General features: G+C 38.4%; 1 protein-coding gene across 2 annotated transcripts in view; it reads right to left on the bottom strand.

Moving 5' to 3' along the window:
* Nucleotides 1-20,345, bottom strand: part of TMEM65 (transmembrane protein 65) — a 40,223-nt gene that overhangs the window by 17,419 nt on the left and 2,459 nt on the right. The window contains exon 2 of one of the 2 annotated variants that reach the window (XM_070391899.1): nucleotides 6,327-6,407. The exons of the other annotated variant lie outside the window; for it this stretch is intronic. Within the exon in view, the coding sequence (XP_070248000.1) occupies nucleotides 6,327-6,407 (81 nt within the window). The remainder of the gene's footprint in view (nucleotides 1-6,326; nucleotides 6,408-20,345) is intronic. 2 annotated transcript variants of the gene reach the window in all.

Below are 20,345 nucleotides of genomic sequence, written 5' to 3'. Positions count from 1 at the left end.
TACGCCCAGCTGGTGTGGCTCAGTGGTTGAGTGTCGACCTATGAACCAGGAGGTTCATGGTTCAATTCCCAGTCAGACTCGATCCCCAGTGGGGGACATGCAGGAGGTAGTCGATCAATGATTCTCTCTCATCATTGATGTTTCTATTTCTCTCTCCCTCCCCCTTCCTCTCTGAAATCAGTAAAAATATATATTTAAAAAAATAATAATAAACACCTCACCATTTATATAAGCACAAGAATAGGCTATGGTAAAATGGCAGAGAAGTCTACCTTCTTCATCCTCATCCAATCCCACAGAATTAATCGATAACCTATAGAGAAGAACCCACACCATGGATTACTCTGCTCTACGATTTAATACAACCAGATTTTCCAATGAAACACATTACAAACGGGATATACATTTTCTAAAATATTTATTTATAATCTATGACAATGTGAGGACTAAATAAATCTTTATATATAAGCTATATAAAAAATGTATAGTTCATATTTGTGAATGCTATTTTATTTAAAAATCATATAATACCATCTGGCTTTATAATAAGAAATACACTAAAACCTAGAGTTTAATCAATTATTGTATTATTCATAAAGTTCTAAGAATTCAACTTTAGGGTTTTTTCTCTTTTAGAAGGGTTAAGAAATAAAGATATACTAATCTTTGTAGAGTTTTACATTTGATTAAAATATTTTCTCTATACTTTGACTTGCGCTATTATCTCAAAATTTACCTTTAAGCTATGCAAATAGTTTTCCAATTTTTAAAAAGGAATGTAGACTACCACTGTAGTCCACAGAGTTTTCTGGTGAAGTAGATAGAACTATTTGCTGGCTGCATTACTCTACCTATCACTCCAGGTCGGACACTGCACGAGGTCCTTGTCAGTGAACTAGAACATCTTGAAACATCTAAAAATTCATCCAGCAAGACCTTCCCAGTAGCTAAGAGTATATAGTGTCCTTGCTTTTACTTCTTCAAATTCCCTGCATACTGACCAAAATATCTAAAATATTTTACAACTCCTAAGGTTTAGGACCAGGTGAATGTATAATGTGCAGCAGTAGAAAGAAAAAAAAGCAAATAATGTATATAGTATCCTAGTCTTTCTGACTACACAGAAGGATTAAAAAATTAAAGGTAATAAAAAATAATCTTTTTAAAGAAATAGAGCAGAAAGAAAACCACTGGCACGGAGTTGAATGTAAAATCAAATCACAGATTCTGCCTCCTGCTTCACAAAGAACCAAAGGAATAATAAGAGGAAACATGAAAGGAACATTTCCTAGAAAGTGGAAATTTTCTGCAAAATATAAACTTTATGGAAAGTAGCTATCAAAAATTTTTAATTATAATTTGATCATTTTGAGGACTTTGACACTGTAAGTTATCTTCTTTACTATATTAACTGAATCAAAACAAAATATATATCAGAAGTAAAAAACATTAGATGTAACAACGGAACTCAATCTTGAAAATAAACCCAAGGTGCCATCAAAATATACCGGTTTTAAAATGCAATGGCTGCTAATACAACCTCCCTGAAAATAGTCACAATAAACGCTAGAAGCTTTATTTCCCTACGTAGGTATCTTAACCTTAGGAATTTCCTTCTGACATAGGTAAACTATCTACACTTACACTGGAAATGTATTCTAATCTAAAGGCAGCAGCAGACTTTGCAGTCAGAAAAACCAATTCTTTCCATTACGGTGTGTGTATGATATACATCATAATTTCTCTATCCTTTTCCTGAATATTTTTAAATAATATGACATTAAGATTGTACTTCACCACACACCATATTTTCCAACTATTTTTACCTAAGAAATTCTGGTCCTATTTCTAACACTGGCTGAATAACCTTCTATCAAACCAATCCTTCTGCCTAGAACAACTCTAAAGTATAGACTAAAATACAATATAAACAAATAACCAACCAAAAGCATTAAAAAAATGACCAAAAATAGTTGATTCTGGAAAGGAATCAACACTTGGAATTCTGGAGGAATGGTATTAAAGGAGTTGCCTGTTTGTTGCAGCTTTGGGCCTAAGGGCATGCCTCAATCCACAACCTGTAGGACAACTCAAATGCTAATATGTTCAGACTTTCTGGTCTGAAGAAGCAGTGAACAGGGTACAAAGTAACAAAAGCCACCAGAAAGTAAGAGGTGAATCCTGGAAAAAACAGAGTCAGAATGGAGGAGTCCTAAATTCTATATACCAGTGCATTCAGTTCAAATATATGGCTGATCCATGAGCCACACACATGTGGCAGGGAAAACCCCCAAAAATCCTAGCTAAGGGTAAAATAACTAAAGATTTAAGCTGCAGCCCAAGAGTTTGTAGTTTAAGCCTAACCATTAATGGCCTGCTACAACAAATGTTAAAAATCTATATTTTAAAGAATAAAACAGAACCCAGAGTCTCTGTAATATAATAATCACAGCAATGACTAGGGTACAATTCAAAATTACTTCACGAAGAAACAGGAAAACATGACTCAGTCTCAGGAAAAACAATGGATGGAGACCAATCGAAAGTAATTCAAGTATTAGAAGTAGCAGACGAAATTACACTCAAATTATACTGAAGGCATAAATGAAAATATGCTCGAATAGAAGTTATAAAAAACAGAACCCAATTATAGTTTGAGAACTGAAAAATACACTTTCTGAAATTTTAAAATTAATTGAAAAGGCTTAAAATCAAAAGGGAGGTGACAGAAGAAAAAGTTAGTGAACATCAATATAATATCACAAATCAAGGGAAAAATTCAAAATCATTTATAATAGATGTAGTAAATACCAAAGCAACTTCACCCTGAATGACATAAAAGGAACAGTTTAATGCACACATTAGTCCTTTAATTACAAAAAAAACAAATACTCTTTAAGTGGCAATTATCTACTTTCTGACCTTTGACCACCTAATAATACCTGCTCCGGGCCCCACACTACCATTTTCTCAATAAAGTACAGGCGTAGGCTTGGCCACACCAATCACTATTTGGCCTAATGAGAGATTTATTAAAAAGACAGAGATGAAGCTACCATGTTTAAGAAACAATTTGGGGGCTATATTCCTGAACATTATAAATAACTGCTTAGACTTTTAATAGAACCAAAAGTTCCAATGGATAAGGTAAAATTTATAATAAATATGTAACATTAAAAAAATACAAACTTGAAGTACAAACCATGCTGTATGCAAAACAATTTAAGCAAATCATATTAAATGCCAAAAAGAAGACATGCACCCAAAGGAGGTTTATGAAGCTACACAGCAGTATTTTAAAATAAGTTAATATGGCTCAGAAATATAAAAACTGACATTCAAAACTGAAAATACTCTTTAGAAACAGCAAGGAACTTAACTTTTTAACTTAGTAAATTTCAATCAACAGGTTTTGTCTTTTAAAATTAAGACTATAATTATAAAAGGATTTTAAAATTATTTTTAAAAATATATATGCTTTAGCTAAGATCTCCCCCCCCCCATCCCCCAAAAAAGAATTTGAGTGTGATTTTGTAACTTTACTTAGCATTTAAAAGTTTCATGCACATTATGGAGTAAAGAAATTTCTATGTAGATCACATAATACTGTCATTTCATTAACCGTCTGGGGTACGTATCATGCGACCTGGGTCTTCATTGCAACCTAGACTGCAATCCAGTTTACTTAAGGGCAACTAACCAGTTCCTAGGCTGAGGCAGGCCCCGGGTATAACAGTTGAGAGAACAGGAGTTGCCCAGTAGTAATGATGAGGTGATAATGCCCAATGAATCATCATCTTTACTAACCTCATTAATACACTCATCTGTTAATTGTTTACCTCTGGCTTAAGAAATAGTAAATACTAGGGGTATAACAATTTATTTCTCTTATAGCTGTCATTTCATAAAGTTTTTAAAGATAATCAAACATACTATTGATTAGTGGTTGCTTTTATGTGTCTAACTTGTGTACCTGGGATAATTATATACACTACTTAATATACAGAGGCTATACTCCTTCCCTTCCTTCATGCCAAAGGAAGACAAAAAGAATGATTACTATGTACAATGATATTCCTTTTTAAAAAGACTAAGATATTAAAACAGTACAACTTTTAAAAAACAGATCTTATAACTTATTAGGTATAGAGATAGCACTATAATAAGTTTAGAAAATCATTTAATTATGGATGTTGTATTATATTATAGATGTAAAACAAAGTGAGTTAGGACAAATTAAAAATTTGTCTTGGAATATTATAAATGGTAGATATATCTGTGGGTATAGTTACATAGAGTCCCAGAAGATATTCATTTAAAAATAAAATTGCTTTGCCCTACCTGTGGTCGGCAAACTGCAGCTCGCGAGCCACATGCGGCTCTTTGGCCCCTTGAGTGTGGCTCTTCCTAAGCCTTAGGAGTACCCTAATTAAGTTAATAACAATGTACCTACCTATATAGTTTAAGTTTAAAAAATTTGGCTCTCAAAAGAAATTTCAATCGTTGTACTGTTGATATTTGGCTCTATTGACTAATGAGTTTGCCGATGACTGCAGCCGGTTTGGTTCAGTGGATAGAGCGTTGGCCTGTGGACCAAAGGATCCTGGGTTCGATTCTGGTCAAGGGCATGTACCTTGGTTGCAGGCTCCTCCCCGGCCTGGGCCCTGGTGTGGGCTAGTGCAGAAGGCAACCACCCAATGTGTTTCTCTCACATCGATGTTTCCCTCTGTCTTTCCCTCTCTCTTCTACTCTCCCTAAAAATTAATGGATAAATATCCTTGGGGGAGGATTAACAAAAATAAATAAATAAATAAATAAATAAATAAATAATGAATTGTTTTATACTAGGAATGAGCAGAGATTTTTCAGTCAATACACTACCTTTTCCTCTTTAAATCATTCCCCAAATAAAAATCTCTTATAGAATGTGAGCAGTAAAAGGATTCTTAGGACCCACCTGCCAGTGGTTCTCAACTTGGGGTGGTTCGTCATCACCTTACAAGATGCTCAGAAATGCAGGGATATTTTGGATGTGATAATGACTGCGAAATGCTACTGGCATTAGGAATTCTAAATATCCTATAATGCACAAGAAAGTCCTTTATAATGAAGAGTTATCCAGCCCAAATGCCAGCAGTATGCCCACTGAGAAATACTGACTTAATTCTCCACTTTGAAGATGCAGCCACTTAAGCCCAGAGATGGTAAGTGACTTACTCAAAGACACATAGCCAAGTCCAAAACCTATATTCTCATTCTCTTCTTCTATTTTCCTTTTAAAAGTAAACTCTCAATAAAAATATAGAAGAACCAACAATCAATTGTATATGAATATGTGAAACACTGTCAGTATGTGAAACAGTTTATTGTATTAAATCATTGATTTAACCTGCATGTATTTTCCCATACAAACAACTGTAAGCCTACATTTGCCACACCCCTATAAAGCCTAAGAAAACTAAGTTGTATTTACCCTTTATCCTTTTAAAATTTCAATTGGTCCACAAAGTATTTCTGATTCCTTTTTATATACTGTGTTACTAGTATACTTCTTAGGCAATGTATCTATATTAAATAGTAATAAAAAATAAAATAGGAACAGAGAGATATTTATTTGTATACCTGCCTCCCTCCCCCATCTCTCTCTATATATACACCTATCCCTCTCTCTGTTCCTCTCTGTTCTTCTCTCTCTCTCTCTCTCTCTCTCTCACACACACACACACACACAAAAATACAATTCTCCCAGTACCACCACCACTACAGAATGCAACATAAATTAGATATCAAGCTGTATGGAGACTGAATCTTAAAAAAAAAAAAAAAGTTCATGAATGGCCTTAAAATGCAATTATATAAGCCTTTCAAATTATTTTATTTTTAAAATACATTTTTGTGAAGTTTAGTTACTTAAAAACAGTTTCTCTTTACAATATTCTGAAGGTTTACCTGTGTGGCACTTTTCCCTACCCATTCATCTTTGTTGCTCGTTATGTGTCCCTTGCCGGGGTTACTGCAACAATTTTTAAAATACACTATTTAAATATAATTAAATATAAGTGATTTTGTCTTTTGTTAAGGTCATAAGTTTAATCCTTCAGTTAATGAAACATGCAATTATTATTCTATCATATCCACAAAATCTAGGATTAGAGAATAAAAAATATCTTGTAGGTAGTCCAAAACAATGATGCAAAAAAATTATCATTATAACTAAAGCATGCTATTTCAAACCAGCAAGAAGTCAAGAAGTTCTGTTAAATAGATGTTTGCTATCTGCAATAAACATCTAGTGAACAATCAATACTGTTAAGATGGTACTATACCAAAACTATCAGGGGTCTCTGCTGATGATACCTTCTTCGCCGTCTTCATAATGGCTACCTCAGGTTTGGGAAATCTGCATGCTAAAAATATTTAAAAATCAAAATGTATTCAAGCAATAAAGCCAATAAAATATGTATAAATAAAAGGGTATATGAAATTTTGAAATGAAGCATGCTTGAATATAGACAGTTCTCACTTTGCACACTTGTGTGGGACCATTAAAATGACGGTGCAGCTGAAACTGCACAATCTTAATAAGCAATGGAGAAAATTACAATTGTTCTGTGATCTTTAAAAAAAAAATTTCCAAACATTGAAATCTCTCTCACAAGGAAAAAATAGTTTGGAATTACGTATGGTGGCGGATGTTAACTAGATTTATTGTAGTGATCATTTTGCAATATATACAAATATCTTGTATATCTGGAACTAATACAGTGTATGTCAATTTTATCACAATAAAAAAATTTAACAACTCGTCTACTGACAATAATAAAGGAACATTTGGAAATAATGAAACTAAAGTTTATGTAGTATGCCATCCTTTAAAATATTAGAAACACTGAACTAAAGTGTTTTATTATCTCTTTGTAAAGAAGATGATCCAAGGCAGCTTGAACCGTGCTAGCACTCATATCTCACAATGTGGAGCAAGCATCTTCTCTCTGCCTGGTGAGTTGCCACACTCCTTTGTGAGTCTGGATTAGCTAATACTCGGTATCCTTTGTATTCTCAATGTCATAAAATAGCTCTGAGAGCTCCTTTAGTGTGAAGTTGGAACCAGAGTCACTTCCTCTGGAACATCTGCATCCTTTTCATCACAACCTCCTCACTTACGTCCACAATAAGTGCGCCTTCTCCAGGCCCCTCTGGCTGCGTGTCTGGAGCGTCTCAAATGGCAGCAGTTCAACAGCGGTGTCAACACCCCCTCATCTTGGAGGACCGCCTCAGCTGAAGAATGCCGCGGCACCGCACCCGCAGCCCTGCCCCCTGCCCAGAGCAGTCCACACCCAAGAGCTCAATTTCAGAGGCAGAGAGACTTCTCACCCAACTCAGGACAGCACGGAGGGGTCATCCTATCTCTAGAAGCCTCCACCGGGTCAGCTAAGGCTCCCATGGACACTGTATTCCCCAACAAATGTTTTATGCTCATCTTTGTCTCAGAGACTGCTTCCCAAGGAACTTAACCTGTGACAGGGATGGTAAGGCTTCTTGTCAGCAACATATTCTCAAGTGATTCGTGGGGAGGGGGTGGGGGATAGGTAGTAGAGGGGAGCTTACTGTACTATACTTAAACCTTTTTCTATAAACTTGAGATTGTTTCAAAACTTAAGAAGTAATGTGAAGTGGGGAAAGCACAATTACACTAAAAAGTTCCCATTGTATACCTATAAAATCAGTATTAACAATTCACATTTTTTCTAATGTCTTTAAGAAGGCCCTTTGAGAAGAAGAAGAAAAAAGCTAGGATCATGTTTTTTAAACCATTAAGATCTTTCTCACACACAAACATAAAATTCTGCCCGCTCACCAAAGGCGCCACATCCCACATTATCACGCTCACATCTGTTTGCCTGTTCCCTGTCGCACGTCAAGCACGCCTACGTTTATCTGCGTGACCTCGCCTCTTTCCCACCTTAAAACAAAAAGCAAGACCACCTGCTCTCACCTTGCTACTCAGGACAGGATCCCTGGACCTGCAACACTGAAACCACTGGACACTTGTTGGAAATGCAGAATCTGGGGCCCTGTCTCACACGTACGGAAACAGAATCTGGGTTTCCGTAAGATTCCCGGGTGATTTTCCATGTACTTTAGATTTTGTGAAGCAAGGTTCTAGTTTCTACTGTGGGGTGTAGAGAGCTACAAGAAGCACTGTCACCACCCTTACAGTGAAACACAGTCAGACTAAATTCAAACGCATGGCTTATTTCGAACCAAACCCATAAGAGAGCTGAAGTCACAGCGCAAACAACTTGGCCTGAACTAAGAGAGAGGCAGGCAACTGCAAGGACAGAGGGGACAGGGGACGGTAGCACTTGCTTACTTGGGATCGATGCAACCGGACACCTTAAGGAGGGTACAGCTAGAACAGTAAGGGCGCAGGTGAAGGCAGCGTGCGGGCTGGGGGGACAGTGGGAAGGCACCCGCATACAGATAAATTGGGGGAGTCTGCACTTCCTTGCAGATTCTTTCACCAGAAATCCCACCAGACACAAAAAGTGGTAAGAGAGAGAATGTTGAGAGAGTGTCCAATTTGGTGCAGGCCTCCAGGAGCGGAAAAGCAGTCGTGCAGAAGGAACATGGAATTCTACCTGGATCCTTTTTTCAATCTCTCCTATGAGTCAAAGGCTTTAGTCTGTCAGAAGGGCCAAACATATTGTCAGGGAAGGTGACCAATCCTCCAGTTTGCCAGGGACTAGCTTAGTTTTAGCACTGAAAATCCTATAGCCCGGGGAAAAAATGTATCCCTAGCTCTTGGGTATCTTAACTTGAAAAATGGAGTCCAAATCATCTTCTTGACTTCATAAGCTTCTTACCAAAGAAAATGAAAAGATCTTACCTGCTAAATGGCCTGCATATTTTTACAAAATGCTGCTAAAAAGGGGTGTGATTCACTTACCTGTGATATTTTATTTTTCTCTGATGAACTAGAATTCTACACAGGACTGTCTGTAAAAAAATGAGCATACTAGTAATAAGTAGTTAAAATAAGTTTAGACTTCTGACCAATAAGTAAAGGAATACTCTCAGTAATATTCAAGCTACTATAGTAGGACTATCCAAAGTTCCCTTTAAACTGTAAGAGCCGAATCCTTCTTTATTGATACTCCCTCCTCAGCTGACTACAATCTGGCTTCTTCCCAAATATTTCTTATAAAACTACTTCTGACAGCCCAGCCGGTGTGGCTCAGTGGTTGAGTGTGGACCTATGAACCGGAGGTCAGGGTTCAATTCCCGGTCAGGACACATCCCCGGGTTTGCAGGCTCGATCCCCAATGTGGGGCATGCAGGAGGCAGCTGGTCAATGACTCTTATCATTATGTTTCTATCTCTCTCTCCCTCTCCATCCCTTTCTGAAATCAATAAAAATATATTTAAAAAAACTACTTCTGACAAAAACACCAGTCTCTTTTGTGTTAAATCCTATGCACCCTCTTCCGACACAACTGCCCCCAAGCCTTTCCCTTACGTGACTTATTCAAAGCATCAGATCAACCTCACTGTCTTTTTCACTTAGCTTCTGGAACACACTGTTCTTGTATTTTTCCTGTCTTTGTGGACACTAAGGTGTTTTTGAGTTCTCTCCTGGATCTTCTTTTCCATCTATATACAATTGTTGACACTCATACTTACATCTTCAGCCTAATCTTCCCTTATGAGTTTAGATTTGTAATATAAATACAACACACACACACACACACACACACACACACACACCTAACTACTTGATATCTCCATTCACATTCACACAGGTATCTTAAACTTGACATGTCCAAACTTAAGACTTTAATTTCCATCCCTCCGAAACCTATTTGTCCCCAGACTTCTCCCTCACAATTATTGGGACCATCTTTTACTCAATCACTAGTCAGAACCCTAAGTCCTCACTTTCTATTTTCTTTCCCTTAATTACCTGCCCTTTCTACCCATCAGCAAGTTCCATAAGTTCACTCTCAAATAAATATCTCTTTTAAAAATATATTTTTATTGATTTTAGAGAAGAAAGGAGAGGCAGAGAGAGATAGACATATCAATGATGAGAGAGAATCATTGATCAGCTGCCTCCTGCACGTCCCACACTGGGGAGCGAGCCTGCAACTCGGGCAAGTGCCCTGACCAGGAATCAAACCATAACCTTCTGGTTCATAGGTCAACGCTCAACCACTGAGCCATGCTGGCTGGGCTCAAATAAATATCTTGAATCCACCTCCTTTTCTTCATCTCCGTGGCCACTTAGTCTAAACTACTACCACCCCTGGCCTAGACTACTGTAACAGCTTCCTAAGTGGTCTCCTAGCTTATGCATTTGCAGCCTTCAGTTAGTCCATTAGCAGCCACAGTGCTCTTTACATCCCATTATTTCACTCTAGGGCTTAAACCTTCAAACGGCTTTCCTAAGGTTTACCTACAGAGGCCCTGACTAATCTGGCTTCTGCCCACCTGCCTATCTCATTCCACGCTCCACTTTGTTCATTAAATTCCACCCATAAATACTTTCTGTCAATTCCTATGCTATGCCAAGTCCCTTCTTATCTCCGTGTCTTGGTATTTGCTTTTCCTCCCCAGAATGCTCTCCTCCCACTGTCTGAATGACTAGCTCATCAAACCTTTCTTTTCAGTTTAAATATTACCGACACAAAGGCCTTCGAAGATCGCCTTATCTAAATAAGTGTCATTCTGTTTATTCTAACAGCACAGATTATATATAATGATTTAATTTATTTACTATATTACTCATATCTTTCCTCTCTCAAAAAATGTAAGTCTCATGAGAGTATTATGCCAAGTTAATTAATTCTATTATATGGTAGGGAGAGTAACAAATATTTGTTAAATAAACAAACTTTCAAAGTTTGGAAAGCTTTCCAATGAATAGTATGTTAGATATCTATATTAATAATAGACAAATATGTAAATTGGCCATCCCTTCGTGACACCCACAGCCAATCAGGAGTGAGTATGCAAATTAACCCGACAAAGATGGCGGGCCTGTGGCCAGCGTGCACACGTGCAGACGCCAAGCAGCCATGGCGATGACACAGGCGTTCCACACCACCCCAGCTGCTCCAGGACTCTGGGCAGCGTGGGAAGGCGGAAAGGCGGCTCCGGGCCAGAGCGAAGGCGGTGCCGGCAGCCAGGGGAAGGAAGGCCTATTTTTTTTTTTTAAATATATATTTTTATTGATTTCAGAGAGGAAGGGAGAGGGAGAGAGAGATAGAAACATCAATGATGAGAGAGAATCATTGATTGGCTGCCTCCTGCACACCCCCTACTGGGGACCGAGCCTGCAACCTGGGCATGTGCCCTTGACCGGAATCGAACCTGGAATCCTTCAGTTTGCAGGCCTACGCTCTATCCACTGAGCCAAACCAGCTAGAGCTAGATTTTTTTTTTTTAAAGAAAACTACAATACTCTATAGAAATGTGGAGTAGCCTGTCTACATTTAGCTTTGGATACTCTTGATGCATAGCATCTTTGAGTGCTGAGACCAGTCTTACCACTGCCGTGGGGCATGCCAGCCACACTCAAACACCGCCGCCGAGCAGCAAATCTGGGCAACCTTTGCTAATAAGCGTTGGGCAACCTATTATGAGATGCCTTAAACTGATAACTAGAGACCTATGCAGACGTTTTGCTTCAAGAAAGTTCTTCCTACATTAGTTATAATAAAAAACATTGGAAACAACATTTATTTATTGTAGATCTGCATATGAACTACGAAGCAGCTCTTACATTTTGTTTAAGGAGATACTCAGGATGAGGCATCAAGTTAAGTGAAAAGAGCAGAGCTTTTTTCCCATTTTTGAAGAAAAATGTATGAATTAGTATAGCTATGTACAGTGGGGCCTTGACTTACGAGTGTCCCGACTAACGAGTTTTTACCAGCTGTCTCTCGGCTGATTTTTTGCATTGAGTTGATAGAGTAATTTGAGTTAACGAGCTCCTTAACAAGCTCGGTCTCAGAACGAATTAAACTCGTAAGTCAAGGCCCCACTGTCTAGGTATGTAGCAAAGGTGTTCAAAAACATATAGTGAACCCATGGACACAGACAACAGGGTGGTGAAGGTTTGGGGGTAGAGGGAGGAAGGCCTATTCTTGCATGAATCTTCATGCATTGGGCCTCTAGTTTTTTATAAAACTCATTAAAAAATCTAAAGAAAAATTAGAGTAAAGGTTAGAAACATATGACAGTTATGTGTCACAAATACTAGTTTTCTGACTTTTCCAAATTCCTCAAACAATTTATAAACTTTTTTGCATACTGATTTTACTTTGATTTTGCTTATGCAAATGCCATATTTGCTTTTGTACTGAATGTTAAAAGATAGACTAAGATATGTAACTTTTATTGATCATTTAAGGTGTAACATTTTTCCCAAACATGTGTTAAAAAAAACCAGGAATGAATATCCAGAAGGGTGTAATAATTAGAACAGAGTTTTAGAGTCAAATAAAGCTAAGTTAAAAACTCCACTCTGCTACACAGGTTGCAGGATCTTGGGCAAACTCCTCTTGGCCTTAGTTTCTTAATCTATAGAATAGAGATCATTCCTTCTCTCTCCATGAGAAGTAAATAAAATAAGTACATGGAAACTCACTTAATTCAGCATGTTTGACACATAGCAGATGCTTAATAATTGCTAAGTAATTGTAGTGAAGATGGTGTTAGCAGCAGCGAGAGTTGTGGCTGCAGAAGGTGCTCTATAAAATATAAGAACCATTTCACAATAGAAGTTCAGAAGTAGTTTTATGAAATACGAGGCTGTTTTTCAAAGTACGAATGTTTTAAACCATACAGTGCACTAAGTAATCTACCCTAAAACTCAGAAAGAAAACAGAAAATCTAAACTAATCCAAATAAGAAAACCATTCTAATATAAATTTCCCTGAAACTTTAAGATCCAAAAATAGTAATATCTCAGTTAATCGGGTGCTTAAAACAATGATCCTTTGAACAGCCAAAATCCAGATATTAGCAAAAGTACTCACAAGATCTTCAATGTGAGATCTGAGCGTCAAAGGTCAATAATGTGATAGAAGCAATTGGCTAGCTGGAAAGACAAAGAAGGGTGGTGGTCTATGACCTTGAAACGTATATCAGGATTAAACCCTATTGAGAAGCCTAGGGGGATCAAAAACAACATGAGAATGAAAGAAAAAGAAAAGAAAGAAAAAACACATGGAAGAGTGACAAAGAGCAGACATTAAAAATAACAAAAAAAGATGCCAAAAAGCAAACCTCCTTACACAGCAGAAAAGAGTTTACCACAACCACAAGGGATGAATGAGAATAGCGTAGAATAGTCTACAGGCACTGAGGGATGGGGGAGGGTTACTACAAGTCCAGCACATTTCACTACCACTATATCACAGAGTCTAAAAAGCCTGCCAACTGGAATGGCACATGGTGTGATGACTAGTAGTATATCTACAAATAGAAGTAGCCCCCCAAAATATTACTGTATTAAAATACAGTATATAAGGACTCTGACAGCTAGCAGAAGCTAAATTGTGCTCATTATGCTTTCATTAAGGCAGAGAAAAATGCAGCACTATGTTCAAATATGCTTCCAACAAAAGCTATCCAAGTAAATGCTTAAGAGCTTAAAGTCCTTTGTCTAGAAGATCTCTCATTTACCAGAAGATCTGAGGTAACTAAGTTATTACATTTTAACATCTAACTTCTTGTTTCAAATGTGGTTGTTTTTATTAACTTAAAGCAGTCATAAACCTATGAGTCAAACACAAGGGAAGAGTCCTATAAATCTACATACTAATTAATTCAACTGACTTGAGGAAAACGCTAATAAATTTTTCACTCTGGGATTGGTCTTTATTTGTTCTAGTTAGCTTTATACTGATGTGCCAAAGAAAACCAGTCAAAAGTGTGATTATGCAAACTCATCACTATTTTTAGAAAAACTGAAACTATTAATGGTTCAATATCAGATCATTCCCAACATTCAAAAACATCCATTATCTTTAGTTGCAACTGACCTTCTGGATGCCCCTGTAAGTAGCAGACTTCATATTATTTCAATTTTCCTATCCACAAATTTGTTTATAAAAACTTGATTGTCATGATTGCTTAAGTTAGCAATAAGTGACTACTGAGATGAACAACACCAAATTAATTACTAGTGAATCAAACACTCTAGCAGTGTTCAACTTACCTGAAGCCATATTTTCTAAGTATCTAATATTTAGAATTTAGTCAAGAACTTAGAAATTAAGAAACATCGCAATCAAGGAAAACAGTTATCACAAAGCTCATTTATTTGATAGAGAGGTGAGGAGTTTGATAGGGAGGTAAGGAGTTACTCTTCGACCTTATCCAGAGACAAATAAATGTAAAATAAAGCAATGAGCTAGAAGCAAAGAGAATACACTGATAACAGCAAGTATCCATGTATGATAGAAGAGAAGGAGAGCTAAGGCAGAGGATTGAAGCAGCAGCAACTTACAGCATTTCATATAAAGTAATGGCTCTTGACCAGGACAATTTTGCTACTCTCTTCTCTTCCCCCCACCCCACATCTTCTCCATGGAACATTCGGCAATGTTTGGAAACATTTTTGGTTGCCAGAACTGGGGTGAGGTGGGTCCGAGGGTGCTCTGTCATCTAGTGGGTAGAGGACAGGGACACGGCTAAAAATCCTCTGTGGAAGACGGTCCCCACAACAAGGAAGTATCCAGCCCCAAATGTCAATAGTGCCAATGTTGAGAAATCCTATATGGAGGAAGGAGTCCCACGTAGCTCAATATATAAAAGAAATCACTGCACTAGCACTCAGCATAAGAACTAATGTTCAAATTTCTTAAAATAAACAAAAGCCTAATATGTTAATGGTATGCGTTAATAGAGAAAGACGTAATACAAGATTTCCAACAGAAATTAATTCTTTTTTTAAACGCACTGATAGGAAGTAATAAATTACTATTAAGCATGGCCATCTACATGGAATACCACTTCCTAATTTCCCTTCCCTTGAATCCAGACTGGTCTTAGTGACTTACTCAACCAGCAGAAGTGACATTCCGGGACTTCCAAAGCTAGGTCATAACAAGTCGGGTGGAAGGTTGAAGAACGTTCATACCCAATCCTCCAACCTTTGAATATGTTACCTTGGATGGCAAAGGAGATTTGCAGATGTGATTAAATTAGGATTTTGAGAGAATGAGATTATCCGGGGCCTAAATATGATCTCGGGGGTCATTATATAATAGGGAGGCAAGAAAAGGTCAATGAAGGAGATGATATAATGATCGAAAACAGAGATCAGAGTGATGTGGACAGGAACCAAGCAATGACAAAAGCTGGAAGGGACAAGGAAGAGCTTCTCCTATGGAGCCTCCAGGACAGAACCTTGCTGATGCTTTTATTAGCCCCTAAGTCTCCTTTTGGACTTCAAACCCTCAGAACGCTAAGAAAATAAATTTGTATGGTTTTAAACCACTAAATTTGTGGTAATTTGTTACAGCAGCAATATGAAACTAATACAAAGTCTTAAAGTTTCTATCATGCACCTACTCTGGCCACCGCTGCAGTTGAGCCCAGCCTTCCAGCTCTCTCCCCCAAAGTGCCAGACATGAGCAAAACCACCTTGGACTCTGTAATCAGCCCATCTCCCAGCTGAAGTCTACGGAGTGACCTCTATAGATACCACATGAACCAGGTGAATTATCCAGCTGAGCCCTGATTATATTCCTGATCCACAAAAATCAAAAGATATAATAGAATGGTTGTTGTTTTAAATCACATATAACTCCAGACATCAAGCTATATGTAAGTGATGATTAAAGACTGTTAAATAGCATATATCCATTTTATAATGGAAAAAATCTTATTTGTGTTATCCGTTCTTTACTGGCAGTAATCCCTAGTAACAGGGGCCACTCCAACATGCCCAATAACTCTGAAGTATTCAGAATTAAGCTTGTTAGAATATATTGATACTAGTGGCCTGGTGCACGAAATTCATGCACATTAAAAGGGAATTAATTAGAGGACATATTTTAATATTGCTATTTGCCCTTTCTCTATAATAGATGTGTCAGAGATGAAAGAAAATTAGTAAAATGTATATGAAAATCTTCCTCATATCAGAGTCAAGTCCCCGCCTACCTGTGCACTCCTCAAAATCATGCGAGACCCAGACCCAGCCAGCCCCACCTCCATTGGGTGAGATCCAGACCCAGCCGCCCCCATACCTGTCAAGCCCTGCCAGGCGGGGGGTGCGGACTCAGGTCCCCTGGCCCGGCACTGGGTGGGGGACACAGCCTCAGGGCCCCTGGTACACGCCGGGTGGGAGTCACAGCCTCAGGTCCCCTGGCCCACCCTCAAGTCCTCTGGCCCGGTGTCGGGGTGGGGGACATGGCCTGGGGTCCCCTATCAAGCCCCACAGGGTGGGGGAGGTGCAGCCTGAGGTCCCCTGTCAAGCCCTGCTGGGTGGGGGGCATGGCCTGAGGTTCCCCAGCTCAGCTCTGGCAGAGGGCGCAGCTTCAGGTCCCCTGGCCTGGCATCGGGGTGGGGGTCGAAGCCTGAGGTCCCCTGGCCTGGGCCGGGGTGGGGGGCACAGCCTGAGGTCTCCTGGCCTGGGCCATGGTGGGGGGCGTGCCTTGACATCCCCCATCAAGCCCTGCCGGGTGGGGGGCGTGGCCTGAGATCCCCTGTCAAGCCCTGCCAGGCATGGGACGCAGCCTCAGGTCCCCCACCCCCGCCCAGCTCGGCGCTACGCAGCCTCAGGTCCCTGCTGATCGCTCATTATGGTTCATTACAGGAATCCCACCTCCGCTGTGGGTGCAGCCATATTGTGACAGCATTACGGTGTGAGGGTCAATTTGCATATTACTTCTTTATTATATAGGATATTAGGTCCTTTCCATATTAGTAAAATAATTGATTGTGGCAAAGCTTCATTTTAACTTACCTAGGCCCAAGATATAGAAGCTCTCAGCTTCTTAGATATCTCTCACTCCTCCTGACTCAATTCACACTTCACATCCTCATCCTGGCTCTTCCCTGCTTGCTGTGTCTAGTTGGGGCTACTTCCCTTGTTCCTCTTTTACTATTTCAGTGAAGGCACTGAAATATCTTTATTCACGCATCTTAATTTAGAGTATGAGATGTTTTCCTTACCCTCGTTCTCATTCTCTTTCAGCAAAAGCTGAAATTATCTTCAATTGATCCCAGAGGTTAGTAGCTTAACAGAGTGGCTATTTTCTCCCATAATCCTGAACAATAGGCTGAGAGAAATGGAGATATTCTCCTTAAGAGTCCAGGATCCCTAGTGGGTCATAACTCCATGAAAGATTTTGTTTTTGAGTATTCTAGACATCCACTTTACTATCAGCTTTTTATCTTCCAGTCTTTCATTTGACAAAGGCCCTTCTGCTATATGGCAAGTTCTCAAAACGAAGCTCCTCATCTACTTAAATAATCACAAAAGGTGAGGAACTACAAGGTTATACATAGTTTAGAATTATATGGTGTGTCTATGTGGATGTAGATAAATGGTAAAAAGAAAACCTAAATGTACACAATTACCACTTAATATGGCAAAAAAGAAAAAAAATGCAAGCTAATTAAGATCTAACATTGATAGCCTGCTTGGCTCAGTGGTGGGGTGTCGATCTAAGAACCAGGAGGTCAGGGTTCGATTCCCCATCAGGGCACAGGCCCAGGTTGCGGGCTCCATCCCCAGTGTGGGGCATGCAGGAGGCAGCCCATCAATGATTCTCTCTCATCATTGATGTTTCTACCTCTCCCTCATTCTTTCCCTCTGAAATAAATAAAAAATATATATTTTCTTAAAAAGATCCAATATTGATAGAAAAACTGCTCTGTTCACTGCAATCTATCTCTTGTTAAATGTAAAAAGAATCTCATTTTTAAAATCCTTAAGTACATGTTTAACAGAAATATCCCCTAAGAAGCTCCTTTTTTTCAAATCAAATCTTTTGCTGCGCCTTCCCCAAAGCCAACTCTTATCTCTATGTAATTCTCCAGCAAACATTAATTACAACACCTTAAATAAGTGTGGGAGGCAGCCTCTCAGATCCTCCCAATCATTTCCTCCTCCTGGTTTTACACCCTGTACAGTCCCCTCCTATGATGTACCAGGGCAGAAGGGATGGACTATCTCTTCTAAGACTGGGTAATAAAAGACTGTGGATGCCAGCTTAGACTGTGTCATCACTTGTCCTGGAGGGAGCCAAGGGCCACGTCTTGAGAACCCTTAGGTGGCCCTGGGAGTGGCCTGCATGGCAAGAAACTGAGACCTCCAGCCTACAGCTGAGTGAATGAGCCTTTTTGGGAATGGATCTTGCAGCCCCAGTCAAGGTGTCAAACGATGCAGCCACAGCTGAAAGCTTGATTACGACTTTATGAGACCGGAGTCAGAAACATCTCACTAAGCTGCCCCAGGACTCCTGAAGCTGTGCGACAATACATGTTTATTTTAAGCCATTATATTTAGGGGTATTCGTAATACAGCAATGAACTAATACAATGAGCAATGCCACTGCCCATCCTTCAAATACCAAATTGCTGTACATTCGGCCCATAGTATCTGCAGGCTCTGGGGATTCAACCAAAGATAAAAAATATTTGGGGGGCGGGGGGGGGCTGGTGAGTTACGAGTTGCTGTCATGTACAAAGTAGTTAGGCCTAGGATGGTTGCGTCTGTACTGAATATGTACAGACTTTTTTTTCTTATTATTCCCTAAACAATACAGTATAACAACTATTAACATAGCATTTACATTGCACGAGAAGTAATCTAGAGAGGATTTAAAGTACACAGGGATGATGTGCATAGGTCATATGCAAATAGTACGCCATTTTATAGAGGGGACTTGGGCATCCACAGATTTTGGTACTCACGAGGGTCCTGGAACCAGTTTTTTAAAATAATTATAAATAGAAAGTGTAATTGCAAAAAGTGGGAGACAAATTTGTTTGAAAATCTTGGCTAAAATTAAAGGCAACTGTAATAATGTCAGCTTGCCAGCCCTACTTGTAAAAACAATGAACTAACAATGTACTATCTGAGGTTAGGCACTGTTTCTGGAAAAAGACCAGGTTGAGAAGGTGAAGTGAGAATACGGTATCAACTTTTTTTAAATTGGGGAGAAAAAAAGTTTAAAAATCACAGTATCCTAAGTAGCTATGATAAGACATCCCACAAAGTAGGGGTTATCTATTATAAATTGATTCTATGAATCTAACACTTTATCTTGTCACAGACTATATCACTTGCCCACTGGTAAACTCATAAGAAAGATAAGGGCAAAAGTACCAAATTTCAGCAGTAGATTCCACTGACATATCAAAGCATGGATGATTTTTTTCTTGTAATGTTTCCACACCAAATCCAAAACATGTCATGACATCATACAAGAAACCTTCCCAGGAACACATAAGATTCCCTACAATTAAAAAAAAGCCCTTTTACCAAAAATTTATTTCATTAGAAAATCCACTAAGTACACACACACACATTTAATATGTGAATCGGGTATTGAAAAAGCAACAATAAAAGAAAAACAGCAATTTTTTGTTTGTCTGGGGGAAAAATGTTGATTTCAGCAATGTAATGAGCTGCATTCATTTGCAACATAATAATGAATAAGGTAATTTATTAGTGACGATTCAATTCCAGTTATCTCCATAGTAACTATGTGTATTCATATTGAAAACAATAAAGAACATTAAAACTGTCCTAAAAATGAAACCAGTAGCATCACTTAAGTGTCATTTGAGTCAAAGAGCAATAATTTAGTCATCAACATTGGCAAAAATAGTTTATTTAAACTTTAAAGTTCTTTAGCTTATAAATAGGAGATAAGCATTCTTTCTCATATAACGTACATACTTATTAAGCATAATTGATCTAAGTGATCTCCATTGACTGAAGCTTATAGGTCCTTTCCAGTATATGTAAAACTATGTTAAATTTCAAAATATCATATCATTGTAAAATGCAGCATATCTATTGCAATGTGCAATAGGTATGAAGTAAAATTTACCCAGGACATGCTTTTTCAAGAATTGCCATAAAATTATATTAATAGGGCCCTTCACTCTTGTAACAGTGGTAATATAGAATTTCCAAGAAATTACTTAGAAAGGTCAAATGTGTGTTCAAATAGTCTTAGCTCATGGAGAACTTCAGCATGTGAGTGTCTATTGTATTTCAAGGAGCTCATTTTCAGAACTGAATATTTTAAAGCCACATACTGAGTACACACATAGCTTACAAAATATGCTAGCATTTGATTATGATTTAA

Source organism: Myotis yumanensis, unplaced genomic scaffold (genome assembly GCF_028538775.1).
Source record: "Myotis yumanensis isolate MYYU_CA2020_CCGP unplaced genomic scaffold, mMyoYum1.0.hap1 SCAF_15, whole genome shotgun sequence".
Taxonomy (NCBI): domain Eukaryota; kingdom Metazoa; phylum Chordata; class Mammalia; order Chiroptera; family Vespertilionidae; genus Myotis; species Myotis yumanensis.
The sequence above is the reverse complement of the archived record's forward strand: the minus strand, read 5'-3'. Positions and strand labels throughout refer to the sequence as shown.